Raw genomic sequence first — 25,640 nt, 5'->3', positions numbered from 1 at the left:
GCCAGCTGTGGTTCTTCAGTGGCGTTTGAAATCTAGGAGCTTAAAAGATGGCCTAGGAAAAGTCATCTCAGTTGTAGTACTGAGTTTCTGGGAAGAGAAATATCTGGGGTCAAGGTCATGTCTTGGCCACATGTCTGTGAGGAAAGAGGGGAGAAACCAAATGGAGTGACTATAGTCAAGCTAACAAAACCACTTAAATCAGAGTGGGCAGAAACAAGAGGAATCGATTTTATCTTACTTTAACCTGTGAACTTAAACTTTGGAAATTTTTATTTGTGCACCCTTGTCTGGATCTACAGAAATCCTCTAGATAACCCTCTGAAGAAGTTAGGAAAGAGTATTTGATTGTCCAGAACACCAATATCTGGAAGATAACCACCCTGGACTAATCCAGAAGCCAAGAATGCCGAACTGACTCTTCTCAAGAATGTCTACTCTCAACTGTTTTTCTTTAGAACACTCGGGGGTTCAGCTGGTAGTGTTTTCTGAATTGCAATTCGCTTAAGGCCCTTGAATAAAACTTTGTCATTGAATTCTAGTGAAGCCTCCTGATTCATTTATCTACCTGGCCAAGCACATATAGTCAAAATCATGACACCCATAAATTATTCATACTGACCAAGAAGTACAAATATGCCCCAAACATATTTGAAAATATGACTGCACTCTTGAAAATACTCATGAATCACACATGGGACATTTTGAAAAATGTTAAAATTTATTAATAGGTAACATCACATAGTTAATTCAACTAGTTCTTTATTATATATAACAACATCTTCACTAGACTGAGTGCTCAAGGATTTGAGATGACCTACTATTCAGCACATCCCAGTCCAAGATTGAGATTCACTGTATTTGCATCAGGCAAAGCAGCAGCAGCAGGGAACCCTCACCTAATTGTGGGAACACAAACATTCAAAATGCATTTGCCAGTGTTCCTATTTGGAAACCTACAACACATCTTTCATAGCCACATACATAGATCGACCTTTAAAACATGAGCGATTTCATAGATGGAGCCTAATCGTCAAGTTTAAAAGTTAAAATTCATCTCCACTCCTTGGGCATCTTTTATACACAAATCTAGACACTGTTCTCAGTACAAGTTTGATAAATGTGCAAAAATTGGATGCTATTGAAGCTTATCTTTCCATCTTTCTGTTTTGACCCTTATATCCTACCCAATAGTGTTACTCAATAGTCATCCCTTCTTTATAATTCAGCTTTCACGCTTAGTGTGTGGGTGTCATATTTTAGGCATGAAGTGGGCCTAAAGATTCAGAATTAACTTCACTCCTGTATGAAAGTTTTTACGCCACTCTCCTCATCTCCCCCCCCCCCCCCCCAAACAGTTTGAAATAAATAGCTGTGTGTATAAAAACAGCTCAGGCTAGAGAAGCCCTCTACAAGCTTCCTGTAAAACATTTACAAAACCAATTTTGCTAGGACACAAATCCCCCAAAGTGCTGTCCCTGAGGCTTCATTCCATTGTTTGTTTCATGGTTTTGGTTTGTTATCAACTGTCAGGCACAATTTTTTTTTTAAATGTTTTTGGTGGCTTCTTTTATCTTGTTAGAGAGCTTCAAAATTCTACCGAGTGCCTTGAGAATGAAGATTCCTAAGCGATGAGCTGAGTCCTTTGGTTAACATCCAGGTAATATTGCCCCAAGAAAGTCTCTACACCCAGCAGCCAGTGGCTGTGGTCTCTTCAGCCCGCAGGCTCAGCCTCTTCCCTCTCCCTTGCTTCCCACGGTTCAGAGTCTGCAGGGAAAGGAGCCGGAGGGAGCTGCCAGCCACTCACTCACCATGAAGAAGCTTCCCTTCTCTTCCCACAGGTGAATGAGGTATTTCTACTAACCAATCAATATTTTCACCTTCCATCCTTTACTCAATCGACTTATGAGGCCAGATCTGAGGAGGCCCTGTGTCTCTATATACATGACAAACTAACATATAAATACATACATACAACAGATCATTACGTACAGTATCCAGGTGAAGGAGCACATGTACTTTGTGAACTAAATAAATTTCAAACATAAGTTAAAATGAAAATACAGTGTTTACACTTCTGCAGGAAAAATTTTTTTTAAACAGGCCGAAAAGTCCCCCACCCTCCCCTAAAGTTCCATGGCCCGTGGATGACTCGTGAACCCACAAGGAGATGCGACAAGTCCACTGGCACGACGTGTCAACTCGTGGCTTTGGTACTGCGTGCTCAGACTCAGGATGCTCTAACTCCAGGCAATGCTCACAGCGACCCACGGGCGATGCTTGCACACGAGGCTGAAGAGGGGCTGCCGCAAGGCTATCCATGGCTCCCCTCCAGGGCCGCCCCTCCCCCCCACCTTCTGCCTGTGGGAAAATCAGGCTCAGGTTAGTGGAGATCTCCCAGGTCTCTGAGAGCCAGTATCAACCTCGGGGGATGCTCTCCACCTAGAAATGTCAGGTCCAGGGTCCATGGTTCAAGGTAAAGCAACTGTAACTTTTCATTAGTGTCCCCATCTTGTAGGATTATACAGGGACATGGAATTCAGCCAGGAGGATTGCTAAAGGTTAATATTTAAGTTTTAAGAGAGCCAAGGGGAATGGCTGTGATGAGTCTGAACAAATCCTTACTTCCAATTGCGTTGATCTCAGGAGGGCCAAGGCTTGGGCACTGAACTCTACAGTGAGGACACCCAGAGACAAACACATGCTGGCAAGGTCCTCTCTGCCACTGTAGGGCTGAAGGGTCTGTCTCTGACACAGGAGATGACATCTTATAATTTAAAGCAGGGAAGAGGGGAACCAGAGGAAGTCCCTTCTGACTCCAGGGACTCTATCGCTGTCCAGCCTCACGGATGCGACAGGCCACTGCAGTGATGAGAGCTGCTCCCTTCCCACTGCCGTCCTCTGACTCCAGGAAGGACACGTCACACTTGGGAGCCAGGTCCTTCACCGTCGCGTGCATGACTTTGGCGAAGCTGGAGAAGTTGGGAGGAAGACACAGAAAAGAAACCTTAGTCATGATTGCTTTGTGTCCTCAGAGATGAGACCCTATGAAGTGATGCTGGAAACCCAGGAATAATTAGATGAAGAAAAGAATGACAGCCGTCATATACTAAACACTCGCTACGTGTTGCGTATCAGAAAACTGAGGCTTGGGGACACTAGCAAAATGCCCAGATTCTATGTCAAAGCAGGCGAATGGAGAGCTAAGGTTCAAGCATCTGAGATTCTGGCCAGTTGGGTCCTTAAAAGTAATCAGTGAAAGAGGAGTTCAGCAGCCATGGATGCGACAGGTGTGCCTAGCAGAGGTGCACAACCTGGTCATGAACTGTGGAGCGAAGGACCGAACCCCACACTTTCTGTTTCCTGAGGTACTGACTCACATCAGGCACAGCTGCGTCCAAGGTGTCATTAAAAGCAAGAGAAGCAGGCTCAGGGGGCTGCTGCTGGGACATTGCAGGGGCCTGCCCTTCTCACCTGTGAAGCCAAGGACAGAGGCTCCCAACACCAACCCCCGGTGTTGGTAGCTGGGCTTCTGTCCTCTCCCCAACCCTCATCTGGGACTTAGGCTTTTATTTTAACAGTGACAGTGAATATCAACAAAAGGGACTTGGGACTTCTCAAGGGCCATTCTTTTCACTAACTGTGTAAACTCTGGGCAAGTCTCTCAGCTCCTTGAGGCAACCCTGGTGACAGCAGGTAACCAACTCACAAGTCTCTCTCTCCTCACGCCACCCACCTACTGCCCAGGCCAGGGGCACAGCTCTGTTATTTTAACTTTTAGCTGAAAAGCTGCCCAGGGCGGGAAGGACCAGGGTATTCCCTTACTTTGAAATAATTTGTTCAAAACCTATGCAAATGAGTGAAGAAGGGACAAGAGAAATGGTGATCAGAGTTGAGAAAGGAGATGGAGAAAGGCAGGGAAAATAACAAAAAGAAAAGGGGATTCCCTGCTCCCATGCTGGGAGCGGGCGCAGCAGGGAACCTTTCTGTAAGGGGCCACACAGCAGATATGCCTTCAGCTTTGTGGGCCGTAGGGTCTGCTGTGACCACGCTGCTGTGGTAGCTGAAAGCTGCCATCGGCAACACAAACGAGTGGGCGTGGCTGCGCGCCAATAAAACTTTATTCATAGCCCCTGCTTTAGACAGTAGGAAAAAATCTTGCCCCCGAAATGTATGTTTCAGCATACATTTACCCGAATGTTCGTAAGAGCACTGTCTGTAATGGCCAACACCTAGAAATAACAGTAGCATAACAAAGGTACACTCTACAGCCCTGAAGATGAATGAGCTACAGCGTGGACGCACGTCCAAACCATAAACGCCGTGTGGGAAAAGTCATGCCCAAAAGAAGGGATGCCACGATTCCCCTACAGCGGGTTCAGAATTAAGTGTGACAATGGAGACACATACAGATGCATGCATGGGGGAAAGGAAGCGAGGGACCGAGCCACCTTAGCACTTGCTGCAGGCGGGGAACAGTGAACAGTGCAACTGGGGAGGGGCTCACAGGGGGCTTGGGTGGGGAAACAGGCCCGCTTCTGGTTAGTAATCTAATCTATAATATATACATTATAGACCCTCGCTGGAATGCCTGATTACTTGCTCTAAGAGAAAGCAAGAAAAGAACAGAGAGAGAGAGGGAGAGAGATGGGCTGGGAATGCAGAGGTCGCTCACTGAGGGTGGAGCTTGTAGAGGGTGCCGTCCACACCCACGGTCACTTTCAGAGTATCCAGCCCACGGTTTTCTCGTATCTTGTCCACCACGGCGGCCATGCCAGCGCCGCAGAGCTGGGCTGCCCTCCGCGCCACGACGGCGCACACCTCCTTGACGATGATGCTGTCGTCACAGGTGCTCTCGAGCCCCAAGTGGCGCAGGATGGCCCGGACCTGCAGCAGGGCCAGGCAGTCGCTGGGACGGGAGGGAGACAGCAAGTGGTCAGTCACATGCCAAGGGGGTCCAGGGCCTGCCACTCTAGGAGCCTGGCCATTCGGGAGCTGGTGTAAAGGCTGATACTCAAAGCAAAAGGAAATTCGCTGCCTAGGTATCCCACTCACTTGGAAATAATAAAGACAAGATAAGGCTCGTATGTGGCAGTTGGCAGTTGCAAAGCTCTCTCATGTCTGTTTCTCAGCAGGACAAGCGTCGCTGGCCAACATCAGATCCCTGTTCTATTTCTACTTCCCCACTCTGGGTGGTCTGAAATCCACTCGTGCACTAATTATGAAACAAATGTAAATAAAATTGTAGGAAGAAAATAAACCCTAGTATATAAAGGGAACCACTTGAGAACTCTGGAATCATCTTCTCGCACATAAATGACATGTAGGACATGTCCTTTCTCTTCACTGGTGCAGACACCCTTGGGTCCCACTCATGTTCGTTCCTGCTTTTCTATACACCTGAGAGTAACGACACAGCATTAATTTTTAAGGGGCTCTGAGATTCACTGTTCTAATTTGGAGCAGACGTTTTCACCATTAGACAGTGAGGGAGGCTTTCGTTTAATGAGCTGCCACACAGCCTCCTTCTGCAGTGCCTGAGCCACCTCCAGTGAGGAAGACCCTCCGGCCAAGCGTAAGTGCTGTAATAGGTTATCTTCCTCTGTGCGTTCCGATTTGCATCTTAGGAGCAGATATCTTTCTAACTTTGATATTTGATCTAAAACCCAATATTACTTTGCATGGGCTTATGCCAGCTTGGCGTGATTTTTTCACGGGAATGTTATATGTTTTCCCTTAAAACCCCAACTGTCCATAAGATACTTGAAATATACACTATAGATATGAATATGTCAGCAGCTAGACTGGCCTTTCTATAAGCCACACAGATCTGGCTTGAGCTGTGGAAATTCGTCAGCTTCTCTGTCCATGAGGACATGGTCCTACCCTACTCCAGGACCTAAATTCTCACCTCTCAATCTGAGACAGGAACTTGGTTTCAAAGATTCCCCTCGTCTTGAGTCGCTCTGAGATGCGACCACGGAAGAGCAGCCCACGCTTGGTGAAATCGATGAGGATGTTTCGGACAATCTCGCCCAAGTACATGCCGCTGATCATTTTCTCAAACCTGCAACGTGGGTGACATCCACGGAGGTTAAGTAGACAGGTGGCGGGATGTGATGAGACACAGACAGACCAATTCAGCCACCCCGGATGCATTTGAAAGCAGAGGGCATGCAGATACCCCTTGAGGGGAGAGGAAATGCTACTTGATTCAATTGGGCAGGATTCCTGGTGTTTGGTGAAGCTGGCTACAGTGCCCGAGGCCCACAGGGTTCCCTGGAATTGGCCCCACCTTCTGGGCTCATTTCCCTTCCAAGGCTTCTTCCCGATTCCTCAAGAAGGAATACATTCCCAAAACTACCGCACTTCCAGGAGAAGGGTAGGAGTCTTAATCCTTGACCTCACTAGGCATTTAGCACGCTTTCTCTTAGACCTAATCACTATCACATAAGTAACTGGTACCAGCTGGAGATGCCCTGGCCTGGCCACCAAAACTGAATGTGACTACTCAGTGGCTGAGGCTCTTTTGGACCCAAATCATGTCTTACAAAATCATGGTTCCCAGTTTCAACCAAGGCCCCATTACTCTTCCATCTTGCTTTACCCCAGCCTGTGACCTCTACTCTAGACAGATGTTTCGCAAAACATAGTGTGCAGTGTCTTGGTCTCTGATTAATCTGGTTAGGAAACACTACAACATCTCCTCGTGGGAAGAGTGCTGGATCTTACACTACTGCCTTTCAGCTCAGGCTCCCCCACACCGTACTAGGGCCTTGGTGACGCTGGGGCTGGCCCCCGCTCCAGTCCTGTTAACAGAGGGCACTACACACTGGACGGAGGGAGGAGGCGATCCTGTCTGCAGCCTGTCCCTGTCTGCCTCGCCCAGCGATGTTTCTGCTTCTTCACCCTGATAGCATCACTGGTTCAACTCCTATTTGTTTTCCCCACCATCCCAGACCTAGGTCTCAGCACTCTCTCTCCCACCTGTCCTCACAGTGCTAGGAGCGGGAGCTGCTTCTTACATGTACTAACTCTGTATTCCTCAGTGTCCCCCTTGTCTTTTCATCCCTCTAAAACTTGTGTGACCAGTTCCCTATATGAAATCCTTGCAATATAGTGTTTTGATTTGTTTTCCCAATTGGGCCTTGAAAGCATCACAGTCCAGCAGGGGGAAAGGACTTCACCCAGAACTTTCCAGATGTGTTGGACAAGAAACCCTTTCCTAGGAAATCCCTTCTATTAACATCTCAAGAGAAAGAACGCCGTGGGCTTTGCTTTGTAGAGGACCTGATTACTTGTCACCATCCAGTTCTGGGATACACATACCAGAGGCCACACGCAGTTGGGTGCCTACCTCTGTTTGCCGGGGTTGAGAGAAAGCTCATCCACAGCCACATCAAATTCTGTGCGGAAGTCATCTAGGCACCCGTTGTCCCCAAAGGCTCCCCACTCCATGTTGACACACATCCGCCCCTCTTCCCCATCCACCAATTCCACGTTCCGCATCTCCTCCATGTAGCAGGCATTGCTGCCGGTGCCTGCCAATCACAGAGACATCAGGGCCTCACTCAGCATCGTCTCCCACCCACCTGAGGCCAGGTGTCCCCATGTGGGAAGGACAACCTAGGTCCTTACCAACAATGAGGCCAACTTCACAGTGAGGGTCTTCATAGCCACAGGTCATCATAGTCCCGACTGTGTCATTCACCACGGCGACCACATCCAGGTCAAACTCCTGAGAGGGCGAAAGCAGACCCCCAGGCCACAAATGAAACACAACATTCTCCCCTCAGACATGTGCAAGGAGACTTACATGAATATAAAACATATCCAGCATGGCTCATTCTTTCTTTTCATGCAGGTCTCTGCTCAAATGTCACCTCCTCAGAGACCTTCCCTGGTTATACTACTGGAGTGCCCCTTCCCCAGCCCACTCCCTGTGCCCTCCCCCAGCCTCATTTTTTTTCATAGCTCTACAACACTGACATTAGCTCCTGGGCTTGTTTACAGTACAAGAGCCTGTTGTGGTCATTCCTGAGTCCCCGGTGCCAAGAGCAGGGCTTGATACACAGCGACACCCACGCACTGCTGAGGACTATGTTAATTCTCCCCCTGACCAATTCCAGCGCACTCCACACTCCCCCACGCTCTGAACACACGGATCGCGGCAGGTCGCAGCGTCTCTCCCACCTCTCGCCGGTGGATGGCTTCCTTCAGCAGGCCGACCACGTCCTCGCCCTCGCAGCCAGACACCTTGAAGCCTTTAGTCCACTTGAGGAGGATGCTCTGAAGATCACACGGGAGTAGTGATTAGGGTGCCAGAGAGTTAGGGAGCAGAGAAGGGCTCCTGGGTGAATCCCTCACACGGGTTATACAGATTCCCTATAGTAACCAGTCATCTCACCCACAACGATTCTAAACTGGTTCCCTTACTTGGATTTACTGAGTGCCCACAACGTCCCAGGTAGTAGGCTAAGCACATCTCACGCGTTACAGCATTCAATCCTCACAGCAACCTTGGGAAATGTTTATTATTACCATGCCCATTTTACAGGTAACTGCGGCTCTGCAGTAACTTGCCCAAGGCCTGCAGCTTGGAGAAGAAGAGCAGGGCTCACCCCCCAGAGCCACCAGATCCAGTGGGTGGGCCACAAGCACCACACAACTGTGCCTGCCAGGGAACTAGGTTCTACATGCTTGTTTCCTTCACTGGGAAAGGCAGTTTTCCCTGTCCCCACCCTACATTTACATCAGAGGGGTCAGTGTGTGCCTCTTAATTTTCAAACTCCAGCATGCAGTGAACAAGTGCCCGTCCCATGGTTGGGGTGACATTGAAGCTTCACCACCACCCCATTGAGGGCAGCACTCGGAGCTCCTTGGGTTCCCCCATAGCCCTCTCATCTTTACTGTGGTCCTGTGCCATGTCATGAGGCCCTCCCAGAGCAGATAACATGATGGCTTTGAACGTGAGAGAAGTGTTCAAAAAAGAGAGGGTTTTGTTCCCTGGTTCCCTCTTTGCTGCTCAAGTCCATAAGGAAACAAATGTGAAGGATATGCAGGCCCCCTTCCCAAGATGCCAGAATCTATAAATGGGCCGTGCACTCACTATCCACCCACCCGCATGGTTCTCCCAGGCCTTGCCTAGTTGTTCATGCCCACCAGGCTGGCATTTCATGGCCCAGGAGTTTGGTATCACTAGTCACTCTGCACGTGCCACTGTGTTCTGATCCTGGGAGATTCAGAAAAACAAAGTGCAGCATCAGCGCACTGGTTTACACACCTACATCCAAACACCTGTGTGCTTTTCTCCACCCAGCTTTCCTGTCTACAAACTAGCTTTACATCTTGGATTAAATTTTGTATTTTGGCCACTTTCAGGTTTATAAAATGTTCAAATAACATTATTTCAGGTGGAACTAAGACAAGCAGAGGCCCCAACACCTGGGAAGACTTTCCCAAGGCCACCAGCTAGTCGGGGCAGTTTGAGGCCTCCAGGCCTCAGCACCTGCTGGTTTTCCCATCAGTAGGGTGATCTCACCAGAGCAGAGACTGGCTTCTGCTTTACTGACTCTAAATTTTTACAATTCTAGACTGAACATATGGTCCTTGTAGAAAATTAGAACATATAGGCCTGGAATCTTGCAGTTCAGGCAAAAACAGTTAACATGTCTTGGGACCACTAGACAAATGTAAAAATTAATGTAACATGTTGGCATATAAGACAATATCTGTTTTAAAATTCTTTAGTAGGAGAAGTATGGAAGTATATACACTGGAGTGTTATGTTTTTATCTTCCTATTAATCATATTTTTATAAGTTTGTATAGTACAGAGATAAAACATTTCTTAAAAAAATTTTTTTTGTCTTACCGCCAGTTTTTTCCCATATCATTGAAATTTCTTCCAAAAAACTAGTCACTGATATGAGGCAGTGAATGGCTCATAATTCATTAACTATTTCCTGACTATTGAACAATTAGGTTTGTTTCTGCTGTCTTTGTTATAATAAGCAATGTTTCATCAAATAGCACATAAGTATTTATCCACATGTTTGGTAATTCCCTTTGCCAAATTAATGCAAATGTGAAGGCTCTGAAAACCCAGTGATACTGAAGACAATGTGTTGAGACAAAGAAACTGGAAAAGCTAAAAGCAACACTGGAGTAGTTAACACTAGACAAATGTTAACAGATGTTGGGAAATACTGAGTTAGGAAGGGTTTTCAATGCAGAACATCCCCAAACCTTAACTGCCTTAGTGCATACAGTGAATTTAAGTCAGAGGGGAAGAGTAGGAGATATTTACAAAACTCAGCTGAGCAACATGAGGGTGGCTGCTCCAGGGACCCCGTGGAAAATGTGTCCTTTCCTCACCACTGATCAAGCTCACTGAACCTGTGACTGTTTCATCTACATGCCTTTCTCCACATGGCAAGCCTGCTTGCCTTTCTCCCCTATCAACCCATTCTTCTGACTCAGATAATCCAAGGATTCCTCATGCCCTCCACGTATGTGGTCAGAATACATCACACCGCATGTCCTTGGGGCTTTCACACCCCATTGGTGCCATATTCCAAACAGCAGCTCTGGCTTTTCTGAGCTTGCTTTATCAGTCTAGTTATGTGTAAGCACCTAGAGTAAGAACTATGCCTCTTGTGCCCTGGCAACTCCACCCATAGCATACTACCCACCTGTACCATGCTTTGCAACGACAAAGACACAGAGGAAGAACTGCTTAAATGACAGTATTTTGACATCTAATATACCAAGTGTCGACCCAGATCAAGTGCAAGCACCACCTACTCAGCTCTCTGACACTTCTCAACATATGTCCAGAATATCTGGGTGCACTAGTCTTCCCCACTTGCTTCATTCACCGAAGGGATTGAAAAACAAAGGTGAGACTAGGGAAGAGCAAGGGCATCCAAATGACTGGAGATGAGTGGAAATGTCTTGAGCACAAAACAAGGGCCTCAGGAGCAGCTGAGCTTAATTGAGAGCATGGGCTTAGGTGTCAGGAAACCAGAATTCAAAATTGTGGCTTGGCCGTTCCCAAGCTGTCTAACCTAGTCTAGGTTTTGCAACCTAAGAAATGGCAGGTTTCAGTATTTGGCATCTCTATAGACCTTATTTTCCTTTCTGCAAAATGGGTCTACAACACCTACCTTATATGTTGCTGTGAGGGTTAAATGAAGTAATGCGTATAGAAAGCCTGGCATAGTATCCAGCAAAAAGTGCTTCAAAAATGTCAGTTGTTAATATTTTGATTAGCATCATCATCGTCATCCCAAAGATTGTTTGTTATAGCCGAGCTAACCCACTAACCTCCAACACCTCTGACTTACTAATTCCCACCAACAGGCCCCTCCTCACAACTGGTCGCTCATGCCCATCCTTTCCTCCTCTAAGCTCAACTTTGTCACCTGCTCCAAACTCTGGCTGGTACGGAATCAATAAAGCCCACAGGAGAGCCCTCCAGGAAGGCCCTGTTACCTCGTCCAGGCTGTTCTGCTGGCAGGGGAAGGAGAAGGTGAAGCCCAGGGGCAGGGACACGCCCTTCATGCCCATGTACTCGAGGAAGTCGGCGATGCACTGGACGATATGGTCAAAGAGCTGCAGGGACAAGGTGGGCTCTAAGGGAGAGGGCCTTGGCCAGGGCAGCCTTCCCCCAGCAAGGCTCGACCACGAGTGAAGCCTCCACCCAGAGAAATGCAAGGTCAGGTGTAATCCTGAGTAGGACCAGCCCTGGGTCCTGGCCCACCTAGCCCACCCCAGAACCATGGTGGGCAGAGGAAGCGCTGTCCTCCCAGGTAAGGTGTGGGTGTCCCCTGAGGGGCCCTCCCAGAGGTGTCGCCCCGCCTCACCTCGTCGCCTGTGCCGTGCATGACCTCCTGCGGGATGGTGTAGATCTTGTTGTGCATCTCCACTCCGCGCCGCTTCCCATTCCGCACGCGCACCAGCAGCACTCGGAAATTGGTGCCCCCAAGGTCCAAGGCCAGGAAATCACCTTTCTCTGGAAAATGCACCAGGGAGATGATGAGTGGGCATCATCACTTGACCACAGCAGAGAGTGACAGGGTCTAAAGCACCTTCCCTTAATGGGGAACTCTCCCAGGGGGCCCTCAACAACCTCAGGATTGACGGACTGTGATCTTCACCTAACAGTAAAGAAAGTAAGATACCCAAACCAGAGGCTGCTGGCTCCCTAGTGGTTCTCAAATGAGTTCAAGTGGCAGGGCCTCAGAAGTCACAACAAGTTCTGCAGTCACAACAAGGGGAAGGGTGACACAGAGCACTCAAAAATATGCCATTCTTGCTAAATCAAAGGCCACCTTATGTCAGGTTCTAGAATAGAGAAGGAATGGCAGAGTCAAACACCCTCCTTGTTGGGCAATCACCACGTGCTTTCCCCCTCACACAGTGCTCATGCAACCCTCAGGCAGCCCACAGAGGGAGGCACTGTGTTCCCCTCTGACGAGGGAGCGAGACCTGGCTGCGCTGGCTGAGTCACTTGCCCAGGGCCACACAGCCAGAAGAGGGTAGAGCAGGGACCAGCTCCCAGTCTCTGCCTCTGGAACGTGTACCGATTGTGCTCCCCTGGCCTGCTCAGTGAACATTTTCTATGAATTGGGAAAACACTGTCATCTCTTTAGTTGTAAGACATAGACTAGGGGTTAGCAATATTTTTCTGAGAAGGACTGGGCAGATTTAGGCCCTGTAAGCCAGTCTCTGCTGCAACCACACTGGTAATGCAAAGCAGTCATAAACAATATAGACAAACGGGCAAGGCTGTGCACTAATAAAACTTTATTTACAAAAATAGATGGTGGGCCAGATTTAGTCTGTGGGCTTTAGTGTGCCAATCCCTGATCTAGGGCTTCTAAGAGCTGACCCTGGAACCAAAATGCCTGGGTTTGAGTCCCAGTTCTGCTGTTTTCCAGCTGTGTGAACTGGGCAGGTTATTTCTCTGTGCCTTAGTTCTGTGCCAACCATAATAGTTTGTTAATAAACAAAATTAACAACTAATCTATGTTAAAAGGCAAAGACTAAATGAGCTGATATGTGTTAAATGCTTAGAGAAATGCTTGACACGGTCAGCATTCAGTATTTACTATATTATCACTGTTAAAATTTTAGCAGAGAAAGCCTTGATCGAGCTTACTGACCATTAGAATTTCCTAGTGCAGACGGTCCCCAACTTAGGATGGTTTGCCCCAATTTAGGATGGTTTGCCCCAACGGTTATTTTTTGACTTTACAATGGTGTGAAAGCAATTTGCATTTCGTAGGATCCATACTTCGAATTTTTATCTTTTCCGGTGATATGTGGTCTAATACTCTTGTAACATTGGGCAGAAGTGGGGAGCCACAGCTCCTAGGGAGCCATGCAGTCACCAGCCCATAGCTCCTAGTGAGCCATGCAAACACCCAGTACCCTACAGTGTATTCATGTGTCAGATGCTTTGCCCAACTGGAGGCTACTGTAAGTGTTCTGAGCACATTTAAGGCAGGCCAGGCAAGGCTGTGACATTCAGTAGGTTAGGTGTATTAAATGCATTTTCGACTCATGATGGACTTATTGGGATGGAACCCAAGTTGGGAAGCATTTGTACTACAGATGGAGAAATATGTTCTGGTCCAAACAGCCAATGCCAAGGCTGAGGCGTTCTCCCAGGGTGTCGACACCGGGACAAAGGCCCACCGAGGTGAGCTGGGTGGCAGCCTAAGTACCTGTGCCGTCGGGGGTGGCGCACACATAAGTGGGCAGCATCTTGACAGGGGCGATGGCGTGAGTCTCCTTGCGCAGACCTCGCTCCATTTCTAGCTTCATCCTCTCCTTGACTTCCAGCAGCTGCTTCCGGCTCAGTGTCAGAGACTCCAAGGTCTTCTGGCGGGCTCGGTGTTGGTAAGCCAGCCGGTAGGCCACTGCTGTCACCATGGCTGCCCCCTTGCCACTGCCATCCTCAGAGCGGAGGAAGCGGACGTCGCAGTCAGGCACCAGGCGCCGCACAGTCTTGTGAAGATGCTTCGCGAAACTGCAGTCATGGAGATGGGTGAGAGGTGGGTGACCACAGCTAGGGCCAATGGGGCTAATAGTTGGAGTGTTGGCTCAACACCTCAGCACAAATGCCAAGGGGGACCAGCAGAAGCAGATGCTGCCTCCAAAATCCCCTCCCCACCTTTCCCAAGTTAGGGGTGGCTGTACAAAAACTCAGATATTCAACTGTGTCCACCCTGGCTGGGTCCAACACCTGCTGAAAGGACCCTTTTAGGAAGCCACTATGCCCTACAGATAGTCACATAGACCCCTTCCTCCCATAGGCCACAACTCCTCTGCCCCATATAGCAGCCTCTTTGCTGGAGCAGCCCAATGGAATCGGGTGATTCTGACACCAACTACTATTCTTGTTTCATCACTCATTTCATTAGATGCTTCCTGGGAAACACCCAAATCAGAAAAAGTTTAAATGCTCTTCTGGACTTTGGCCTCTCTCTGGAATCTGCCAAAGATCCCAAAGGTGTCTGAATAGGTATTTTCAGCAAGACATTCTTGGGTGGTGCTGCTTTGAGCCATGGTCTCCAGGAACTGGCCACTCCCAAGTGCAGTCTGTGGGCCCGCAGCATCACTGGGCTGAACCCAGAACTTCTGAATCAGAACCAGCCTCTTAGCAAGACCCGCAGGTGATTCATGTGCACTTTAAAGTGCTTGAAGCACTGGGCTAGGAGGCCGGGGAATGAATGGTAGAGCTGAGAGCTTCAGCATCAACCAATTCAGTCAGTGAAGGCCCAGCCTTCAGAAATCACCTCCACCCACACCAGGGACACCCTCCCGGCTCCACTTGCCCAGCTGGGAACTTTTATTCCATAAAGCCCCTCAGCTCACTGCTCATGTCCACCACCCCAGGATGCAGGACAGAGGTGGCCCCTGGAGCCATGGGGTCTCTCTCAAGCTTGTCAGGGCCCCCCAAGGGGTCAGGGAGCCCCATCATCGTGAGCCCCAAACACTGACTCACAGAGGGTGTTTCTTGTAGACGGAGCCGTCCACCCCGATGGTGGAGCGCAGGCGCTCCTCTCCCTTGTTCTCCTTGATGCGCCGCAGCACGGCCGCCAGGGTGGCCGCGCACAGGTTGGCTGAGCGCGTGGACACGATCTGGCAGATCCGGTGAGTGGCCGCGCAGTCCTCCTGTGTCGGGTCGATGCCCAGCCGCACCAGGACCTCGCGGGCCTTCCGGATGCCATCCTTCTCCCTGGGAAACAGACAGTGTGTGGGCACGTGTCTAATCCCCTATGGCCAGTGGCAGAGGGGTGTCAGGCTGCCGAGGAAACCCCTCAGCTTCAGCCCACGCCATCTCCCAGTGAGGGCAGGCCCCCACGTCACTGCTCTGCCCCTGGATGGGGCCTGAACAAGGAGGGGGAACACAACTGAGGCTCCTCTGCCAGCAGACAGACAGATGGACACACACACCTCAGTACCACAGGTGCCTCTCTTTCCCAACCTGGCAAGAAAAACTAACATTTCTTATGCACATGCTACACAAGGACAAGGCCCTGCTCTCAGGGCTTTATACACCAAGCTGTGTGTGTGTGTGGGTGTGCGTTTGCTTGTGTCCCTGCTACCCACCACCTCTGACGTGTGGTCCCAGCTGTGGAGCCCACCCTACTTTCTATAAAGCAGTCAGAATCGACTGCGTTCACAACGGAGGGGACACTGCTTTGACTCATGCTAAAGACGGTGATGAAGGGCTGGTGCTGCAAGAGTAGCACTCTTCTTAGGGGAACTAACTGCCTCACAGATTTGAGGACTTCCATCCCCTCGGGGTTTAACAAGTAGGCCCAGTTCCTTCAAGAGTTTCCATTTCAAGTCACTTGAACTGTTTCACTGCTCCCTTTACACCCAAATCACCTCCTCTGCACCATCTGGTCCCTGAAACAACAGGGCCTCCTCAAGCCACAAGTGGGAGTCTCAAGAACAGAAACAAAGCCCAACTCTGGATATTGTTAACTGGAAAACAAAAATTAGGCCACCCTCACTCCCACCCCTACTGCTCCATGAAAATGCAGTCCGCAGCTCTACCTATTGGAACTAAATGGGTATATCTCCAGCTGCCCAAGGACCTGTTTCTCTGTTATGAAGCAGGGATCAGAAGGGAGTCCTTTTTAAAAGTCACCAATAGAGAATGACATGTCAGAGCTTCAAAGAAGGGAAAGGAAATAGATGCAAATGGATCATTAAGAAACCCTCAGGGAGCCTCCAGTATTAAGCCAAGCTCCCCACCCTTCACCGCATGCCAAACAGGAATGCAAGTGTGATACCCCTGAGTGTGGAGGCCACTCAGTCCCAGCAGCACCATGAATCACTTTGGGAATCAGCCCACTTAACGAACAAGGATGGGGGGCTACCTGGTAAGTGACCCCCAGCCACAGGCCCACCACGGCCCATGCTGTCCACATTTGAGGGGTCAAGGGCCAGTGCCCCTACCTCATCCCCAGCTACCTACCCACTCTTCAGTAAACAGAGAGGGGCCCAAAGCTTACCCTTCAATATCTGAAATATCTTTGGTCTCAAAGCGGCCCTTGGCGAGGAGTCCGGGGCTGAGCTTCCCCCTGAAGAGCAGGTCCTCCTTCGCCATCTTCACCAGGATAAGCCTCACCAGTTCCCCCATGTACATCCCACTGATCATCTTCTCAAATCTGCAGGAAGATACGGACCGGAAAACACATAAAGGCCCTGCTGCCTGTGAACTCACAGCTTCCCTGTGACCGCAACATCACACATGTAGAGCTTCAACAAATGTTAGAGGCCGATGCACAGTGAAGCATTAACGTGTGTGGCACCGCCTGGGAATGAGCTGTATGAAGTGACAGGGCTGGGCTGGAGGCGCTGGGGCGCTGGGGCTGTCTCTGCAGGCAGGTGGGCCTGGAACTGTGGAGAGGATGGGCCATTAGCAGGCAAATAAAACATCCAAGGAGTCTGGGACATTCTGGAATAGTCTGAATCCTAAGTATGGTAAGTTACGTATAAGGTAGCGAGTTTTAAAATTTTTTTCTCTAGCAAGGAAGTGATTTTTGAAAATAAAACGTAATGTTGAAATGAACCTTAATATTTATTTATAAGAGAAAAAGAAGGTAAATCTGATTAAATTGGGGGGTGGGGAGGTTGCAAGCCCAGTGACTCATTACCTTGCATTCCTAAGAAAAGTGTGAAATCCACCAGAGGTGGTAGGGGAGGAGGGGTGATGGGGCAAGATTAGAAGGGCAGGTTGGGCAGTTGAGAAAGAGCTCAAAGTGCCACAGAGTTTCTCAGGAATAGGGGAGGGAGATATGCTGGAGGTTTCTGAGCAGACAGTTGATAAGATAAAGGCGTGTTTAAGAACCACCAGGCTGGGAGGGGGAGGCTGAGAGGGCAGTCGGGTGATTTGTTTCTTCAACACTAGATGGTACTGTTTCCTTTAGAAGACTGTCTTTATGGCTCAAATTTTGTGACAGAGAAACCAAGCCTTTACAATTAATTCTTTTTGGCAAAGAAGGCCCTTTCTTGATATCTCAGACAGAATCTGGGTTCTAGGGAGAGGAGGCCCCCAGGGCCGACCTGTGGGCACTAACTAGGCCAGGCTTCATCAAGGAGGCCCGCAGCAGGGCTGGGGGAGGGACTCGGAAAGGGACTCGGATGTCTCGTGGTGCTGACTACCAGAGGGGAAGTCGGGCCCTCAGGAAATGACTTCCTCAAGACCCAAGGTCAAGTATGGCAGAACTGGAGCTAAGTAAAGAGCTGGCTAAACTGCTTGAGCAGAGGGTGCATTCGAAATGCTTAAGCGCCAACACAGCCAACTGCGTGGCAGGCAGACCAGCAAGGAACTGAGTGTCTGCTGCAGCGGCTTCTCTGAAATAGGTGGTCCTGTGGGAGGTAGGAGGGACTCCAGTGGGGCTCTGAAGTGTGGGAGGTTTTTTAAAGTTTTTGTTCCAGTTTTTAAAAACATTTGGAAAATTATTTATTTAGAGACATATAGAGTAAAACAACGTTCCTACTCAAGCCCCAACATGACTTTGGGGCTACCACCGCTGACACTGGTATATGTCCTCCTGGCCTTTGATTTGGTTTGCCTAAGGCTAAGCCAGGGGTGGGTTGCCAAGGCCCGGCTGGCAATTCTGTCTTCTGACACTTCAAAGGGCACAGGGCTCCTTGGAATGACGTGGGCTGTCTCACTGATGGAGGCAGGCAATGAATGAGTGACTTTTCAGTCCATAAATTCCTCACCAGCCATGGCACACATAGCCAGTACGTTCCTATGAAAGTGACAAGTGAATGGACTCTTGTTTCAACATGTGAGAATGCTTGTGACTTAAACAAACCATGCATCCTTGAGGAAGCAAGGACTCTCCCTGTAAAGAAAACGGCCCCCACCTCTGAGTTGGTTTACAGGGTTGGATTTTCCTCTCCAAGCAGAGATCAGCACTACAAACCTTCAAGCCACAGTCCCAGCAACCAGACCAGAGAGGGCCTGAACTGCTGAAAATATTTTGTAACTGCCTTCAAAGCTTGCAGCAATCTCTATTTTAAGATCTTTAAGGGACATTTGGTAAATGTTTGTGAGAGGGAAATAATGTTTTGTAAGAGTCAAAAGTAACTGAATACCAACTCTGGCCAGGCTGGAGAGTTAATATTCAGGGTCCAAATGTTGGAACCCTTCCTCTAGTTCATCCCAGGGCCCCAGCTGGGCCACAGGTCCAGGGAAGGTGGCCAAGAAGGCCTTGGGTCTGGGTACTGCTGGGGTGGGAGGCCCTGGAACTCCATGAGGTCCAGCCTAGCTCACAAGCTACTCTCTACTGGAGCTCTAAGTCAGAGCCTCAGCCAGTCACTAGAAGCCATCTCTCACAGCCTCATCGTCATCTGGGCAGTGACAGGGGGAGGGGCTACCAAAGGAGCTTTCGCAGACCCAGATCTTGGCCATCTCAGCACTTTCCTATGTGGCTCACAAACTGTTTCTAAGGGCAACTTACAAATTGAAGGTGGAAAGAAAGAGTAGGGTCACACACTTAGACTCGGAATATGACTTTCTAAAATACTGTTCTAAAGGACAAACTTAATTATTACTTGGTGTATATCTGCCTGCTTTATCATTTTTAGAGCCCTCTCAGAAATTTACAGTCACGATATATATAATGAGCACAAATTCCTATAACCAGTGGGTGTCTTGGAAAACTTTGGGGGATAGAAGATGGTAAAGCAAAAATGAGAACCCCCACCCCAGCCTTAGCCAGCCCCCCACTCAACTCCTGAGCCCACTCCCTAAGCCCTCCGCTCACAGTTGCTTCCCGGGGTTCAGGGAGCCCATGTCGATCTCCCGGTCAAACTCAGTGCGGATGTCATCGAGCACACCGTCATCCCCGAAGGCCCCCCACTCCATGTTGATGCACATCCGCCCCTCGTCTCCCTCCACCGTGTCAATGTGGCGCATCTCTTCCATGTAGCAGGCATTGCTGCCCGTGCCTGGACGAAACGAGAGACCGCTCAGTGCCCGCCCACACTGTCCTCTCCCCAGCACCCATCTCCCTCTTGCACTACCATCCTGACTCTGCCCAGGGTGGCTGGGATTCCTCAGAGAAGACCCTGGGGCATCCCGACACGGTCCACTCTGCTAACACCCCCAACGCCACAAGCACTGTCTCAGACCTCCAAAGTGACCATACCATTATCTTGCAATACGAAGTACAAAAGAACATCCAGGCCTTGGACCCCTCCTCCCTTTGCAGCCCACACCCCCCTCCACTGGCCAACACCAGCCCTCAAACCCAGTGCTCACTCACCCACAATGAGACCAATCTCGCAGTTCTGGTCATCATAACCGCAGGTCATCATGGTCCCAACTGTGTCATTCACCACAGCCACAACATCAATATCAAAGTCCTGCAGGGATAAAAGGAGAGATCTGACCTTCACCATCACAGAAAGGTCACAGATGTGTAGATGAAGAGAGTAGTAAGACACACAACTCAAGAGTAACAGGGGTGCCTCCTGACCCTACTCAAAACCCAAGAAGGTTATAGCTGGAAATCTGGTCCAGGTCCAGTCTACCAGCTGCATCTCACTCCCCACCCTGCCTTCATCATGGAGGGCTTCCCAACCAGCTCTGCACTCTAGTTAAAAGCCATCACGCACTAAGAATAGCCCATCTTGTCATCATTGTCATCTCCTGTTTTCTTTTCTTTATCTCTCTCCCTCTTCCTTCCAAAAAGTCTTATCCTTCTGTGACCTTTATCTTGTGTCTCTCTGCCCCATTCCACCCTAATGTCAACATTATCCCAACTTTCTTACTTGAAAATGATATTCAAGTTTTCTTCAGGTTAAGACTAAGATTATTTACCCATCATGATAATCTGCAACCCCAAAGGTATCTGATCATTTATAAGATTCTTGCTGTGGTAATTACTTTACGATTATGTGTGTCAAATCGTTATGTGGTACATCTTAAACTGAAACAGCTGTATGTCAATTAGATTTCAATAAAACTGGAAAAAATTAAAAATTTATTCTTGAGTAAACATAGCAGGGAAGAAGAAAAGAAAACCTCACCTAAGGTCCACAAAAGGTCCTCATGCTGTGCTGAGGACGGACTGGGAAAGCCTTCAGAGTGGACCTAAAAGAGCCTCCAGACCCCGAGCTCCTGCCTCTCCATCCCTGCCACCCCCACTCACCCCTCTCCTCTGGATGGCCTTCCGGATCAGAGCAACCACGTCTTTGCCTTCCACACCACTGGACTTGAACCCCTTTGTCCATGAGACCAGGAAACTCTGGAAAAAGACCAAGGATTGAACATTAATTCCTCACAAAACCCAGACCACACTCCTCAAACAGCCATTAGTGGAGCCCTCTGCCATGGGGCTAACTAAACTGAAGCCATGCTTGGATGTGTATGCTGCTTCCTAGCTAGTCTAGGAAGGAGTCCGAGCCCCATCAAAGACTCAGAAAAGAAATTAAATGAGCAATTTCTTCATTGATCAACTGCCCTAAAAAGTGAAAAGGGGTAGGATATAGAACTGCCAAAATAAGATACTTGTAACCTCTCATCGTAACTCCTCAGGCATCTTTCTTCCAAAGATCTTTATCCAACACTTTAGATCAAAGGAGTTCCTGACTAATTTCTCACTCCTGTTTCCCTAAAAGGGAAGCAGGTGATGTACAATGTGTGTGGCTTGTACACTGTCCTTTGACAGCAGGGGACAAAGATTCTTCTTCACCATCTCCCTGCGCCGACACACCCTCACCCAGAAGCACTCTCTCAGTGTTCAAACCCTGTCCACACACCCGCCAGGGCCACCAAAGAAGCAGGTGGCTCAGAGGCCTTCCTCACCCTCCCAGCCCAAAGAACGGAGCAACGATGAAGAGCTCATCTTACCTCGTCTAGTTTCGTCTGGATGCAGGGGAACGAGAAGGTAAAGCCCAAGGGGAGCTTCTTGTCTTTGATCTGTAGCTTATCCATGAAGTTAGCCAGGCATTCGGCAATGTGGTCAAACAGCTGAGGGCACAGAGTGCAGGACAGATGAGCAGGGAGGCAGAAAGCACAGGGACTAAGGGCACAAACTTTGGGTTCCGAAAGGAACTAGCTGAAAGCATGCAGGGTACGCATCCCCGGTGAAGTCTTCATTTGCTCAGTCCATAACGTGGGGATGCTAACTGACCCAACCGCACAGTTACCTAAAGGACTAAACTAGTCAATACCTATAAGGGCTTACTCCTTCTAGAGAATGTACTCACTCTATTTCTGGTACAATACAAGACGTTTTATATTATGTTTTTCTATAATATGTTTCTATAGTAACCTATTAAATACTACTTATTAAGAACTGTCTTCCACTTAAACCATTTATCTATACCACTATCACAATAATCCCATGAGGCAGGGGAAATCACAGCCAGAGCTGATCAGAAGGTCACTGCATGCCCTAGGAACGGAACATCCTTTGGTGGCCTTGCCAGAACCCTCCTTGACATCTGATGCACGGCTGCATGTCTTACCATAAAGGGCAGCCCATCTCAGTGCCAAGAAGCATTTTACCATCCCTGTCTCCTCTGACTGGGGGAATGGGTGGTTCATTCTCTATTGGCATTCTAAGAAGGGACTTAACCAAAAAAAGTAACTTTTATATTTTTTGTCCATTCTAGAAAACTAATTTCTTGGGAGCAATTCATAGAACTTATCTTTGCTTTCTAAATTCAAAATGGAACACCCAGTGAGTCCATGAAAAGCACTGAACAGCAAATTGGATTTTGTGGATGGGCAGCCTCACAACCATGACTATGCTAAGCAAGACTCACAGCACCTAGAGAAAATCCTAAACCTAAGAAAACCCTACATTCACAATTGCCCAGGCGTTCACAGTCCCAAAGCCCATAGCCCCATGGCTTCCGTCTTGTCCACTCAGCATCCTCAAAAAGAAGTTGGTGACTCCCCCAGATGCTTAGAGGCTGAGGCCAGGGCATTCTGGTACAAAGAGTAAGCAGAAACTTAATAAGCTGATGAACAGAATAGATTCAATGACATGGAAGCATAGATGAGACTGATGAATGTCAGAGGGATGGAGGAGGGCAGGTGGGCAGAGGGGGAGAGAGTAACCAAAGAATTTATGTGCATATATACACAACCCAAGGACATGGACAGTGGTGGGGAGAGGGACTGGGGAGGGGGAAGGAACGGGGTGGAACGGGTCATTGGGAAGAAAAAGGCACATCTGTAACATTTTAAACAATAATAAAATTAAAAAAACAAAAAAAACAAAACAAAACCAAAAAAAAGAGTAAGCAGAGGCCAAAGACATTGAGCAGATTCCAAGGGCCAGGTTGACCAGATGGCAAAATCTAATGACCAAGGAAATGGCTATTTTTCTCTCTAAGTAGAAGCAAGGGAGATTCTTAAAGTGTGGTCCTGAACCAGCAATACCACTACCACTACCACCACCACCACCACCACCACCACCACCACCACCACCACCACCACCACCACCACCACCAATGCAAATTCTAGGGCCCACACCCAAACTTGCTGAGTCAGAAACTATGGGTTTAGGGCCCACCAGCTGATCCTGAAGCAGTGGTTAGAGAACCACTGCACCAAACCACCAAAACTATTTGCATTTGCAAAGGAACTGAGAGTTTGGAGGGTGACAGGCCAGGCTTAGAGGCCTACTGGCTCCCCAGATATCTAGGACATCTCAGTGGGAGGAATACAGGAAGACAAGGCCACCCCCATGTAGAAGGTAGCCAGCTCTAACTGAACTTCCTGCATGGATCCTGTCCCTCTGTCTGATATGCTGGTTCTGAAACTCAATCTCTAAACCAAAACACTCTCGAGAGCAAAGACAGAGCCCACTCGCTCGCTAAGAAGTTCACCTACGCACAAGTAGTAAATCCCTTGAGCAGAGTCAAGTATTTTAACATGTAAATAGGGTTTCTAGATAGCTATTCAGAAAGCTTTGTTCTTTTGTTAGAAAGTCAATCAGAGACAAAATTTATGATATGGTAAGCACATTCCCAGTACCTCCCGGTAATCTAGTCAAAATGATCTTTAATACAAATAGTCTTTATTCCAAAAAAAAAAGGAAGTTATAGAAGCTGTGCAAAGAGAGAAGGCCAATCATCAGAGGCAGGGGAGGGGGAGTTTTAGAAGAGGTCAAACAATTAATTGTTTCCCCTGGCCCAGCCCTGCTCACTGCTCCCTTTCCAATTGCCCTGCCAACGAGGGGAGGCAGAACGAAACGAGAGGCAGTGAAGAGGCATTAAACAGCGTGCTGCCCGGTACAGGAGCCACTAACCATCTGTGGCGATTTCAATGAATTAGAATCTCAAAAAATAAAAATTCACTTTCTCAGTCACACTAGCCGCATTTCAAGCGCTCAGTGTCACAGAGGCTCACGGCTACCATATTACACAAGCCGATGAAGCGTGGTTCCAGTTTCGAAAATTCTATTGGACTGTGCTGAGTTAGAAGAGCCTACACCTCTTTAAAAGTGGGGAAGAGGAGATCATCTGCTTCTTTAATTAGAAGACTATCTCCTTTTCTGTTAGCTGATGATCTAAAGATAAGATGCTGGAAGAGAGAGCTAACACCTTCCTGCCATAAAAAGGCTCAAAGGGCATCATTTTATGAAGTTAGAAAGGTTTCCTTTTCCTCATTGGCCTGCGAATCTGCTCGCTTCCCTTCCCATAAGATAAACTGTAAAAAATCTAAAGTGGCTGCTATTACGATTTGTGATTCACTGCTCTCAGTTGGAAATTCATGCGCCAGGAGGCAGGTTTTATCCAGGGACCTTCTCTGCCCAGGCTCACAGATCTTCAAAGACGTTTGCAAGTTTTGGGGTTGGTGATTTCCTCTCGGTTTTGACTACATTTTATTTTTTAAATCCATTTGTTTTCCTCCAGTTAAAAGATTGATACCTAAAATAGAGGGGAGAGGGCACCAGTATCCACCACTATGAAGTTCCTTCCAGTCTTTTTACCATGTTGTTATCTGCTGCTTTTAGACATGTACTGTATTATTATTTCCCTTCCTTAAGGTGAAATAAACACCTATATTTTCTTCTTGTTTTCTTTATGTTCCATTTTTATGTAGCATTTTTTTTCCGTTTATTCAAAACCTTTCTAATATCACAATAGTTTCATAGTTTTTTCCAGGTGAATCTCAGGTGTGTTTTTTAATTTGGACTAAAACATTTTGTTAATGTATACTGGAGCTAGTGACAACCTCAGGAGAGCTAAAATGCCCACAGTCCCAGGGGCTCAGCCCCCCTTCTCCGATCCCAACATTAAAACAAGGAAAACAGGCTTACCCTCAGGTTGCCCCAAGGACATATTAAGGGTCTAAAAATATCTCCCCCACATGTTCTATTCATGGCCCACAATTCCCTTCCCAGGAGGTGGCCAGTGTGGGGAAAACAGCACCAGGAGTGGGAAGGCTCCACCTCTTCTCAGACCTGGATTTTATGGCCTCCATTCACTCTTTTATTGAGTCGGTGCTGGCATAAAATACAACAAGAACAGCCAGCACTTAAGCTGAGAATGATCCCTGCTATGCCCATGTCCAGGAATGTCTTCAGTGACTCCCATCCACAGACTGGGAGCAGCTGCAGAAGGAGCAGGAAGGACATTCCAAGGAAGAATTTTGTACAGCAGGTGAAAGTTTCCCTGGACACTCAAGGGCAGAGAATGATGGCTAGACTGTGGCTGTCACCCACCAACCAGCCTGATACTTCTGATGTGGTGGCAATGAGTGCCCCCTCTGTCAGAGGGCTCTCCTGGGGGAACTCTTGAGAGAGAGAGCCCCCAAAGGGCCTGCCCCACAGGATCTCAAATCTGCAGGAGCACCAGCCCCTTTGGACTGTACCTCTTACTCTGGAAGCAGAAGCAGGTAGCTGGGACCCAGGACAACCACATTGCCCAATTCCAGGGAGCACCACTCATGTGGACCACATCAGGTAGCCTACAAAGTGGACGGAGCCCCCCAGGGTTGTGCAAACATGGGCTCTACTCATGTGGATCTGGCTTTGTGTCTGGCCTCTGGCCCCTCCCACTTCTGTGATCTAAGGCCAAGCCACTTAATTTTTCAAAGCCCAATCCCACATCTTTAGAGCAGAGATAACAGGAGTACCC

The 25,640-nt window shown here is 48.4% G+C and overlaps 1 protein-coding gene across 1 annotated transcript in view; it reads right to left on the bottom strand.

Moving 5' to 3' along the window:
• Positions 1 to 707: 707 nt before the first annotated feature.
• Positions 708 to 25,640, bottom strand: part of HK2 (hexokinase 2) — a 58,446-nt gene continuing 33,513 nt past the window's right edge. The window contains exons 4-18 of the mRNA XM_016202543.2: positions 21,394 to 21,513; positions 20,693 to 20,788; positions 19,805 to 19,904; positions 19,304 to 19,487; positions 16,535 to 16,690; positions 15,013 to 15,246; positions 13,730 to 14,034; positions 11,864 to 12,012; positions 11,493 to 11,612; positions 8,191 to 8,286; positions 7,636 to 7,735; positions 7,355 to 7,538; positions 5,909 to 6,064; positions 4,673 to 4,906; positions 708 to 2,969 (exon numbers count right to left, since the gene is read on the bottom strand). Of these exons, the coding sequence (XP_016058029.2) occupies positions 2,825 to 2,969; positions 4,673 to 4,906; positions 5,909 to 6,064; positions 7,355 to 7,538; positions 7,636 to 7,735; positions 8,191 to 8,286; positions 11,493 to 11,612; positions 11,864 to 12,012; positions 13,730 to 14,034; positions 15,013 to 15,246; positions 16,535 to 16,690; positions 19,304 to 19,487; positions 19,805 to 19,904; positions 20,693 to 20,788; positions 21,394 to 21,513 (2,379 nt within the window). The 3' untranslated portion in view covers positions 708 to 2,824. The remainder of the gene's footprint in view (positions 2,970 to 4,672; positions 4,907 to 5,908; positions 6,065 to 7,354; positions 7,539 to 7,635; positions 7,736 to 8,190; positions 8,287 to 11,492; positions 11,613 to 11,863; positions 12,013 to 13,729; positions 14,035 to 15,012; positions 15,247 to 16,534; positions 16,691 to 19,303; positions 19,488 to 19,804; positions 19,905 to 20,692; positions 20,789 to 21,393; positions 21,514 to 25,640) is intronic.

The sequence above is a fragment of the Miniopterus natalensis genome, chromosome 13, assembly GCF_054644295.1.
Source record: "Miniopterus natalensis isolate mMinNat1 chromosome 13, mMinNat1.hap1, whole genome shotgun sequence".
Lineage (NCBI taxonomy): Eukaryota > Metazoa > Chordata > Mammalia > Chiroptera > Miniopteridae > Miniopterus > Miniopterus natalensis.
This window is presented reverse-complemented; position numbering and strand designations above follow the sequence as displayed.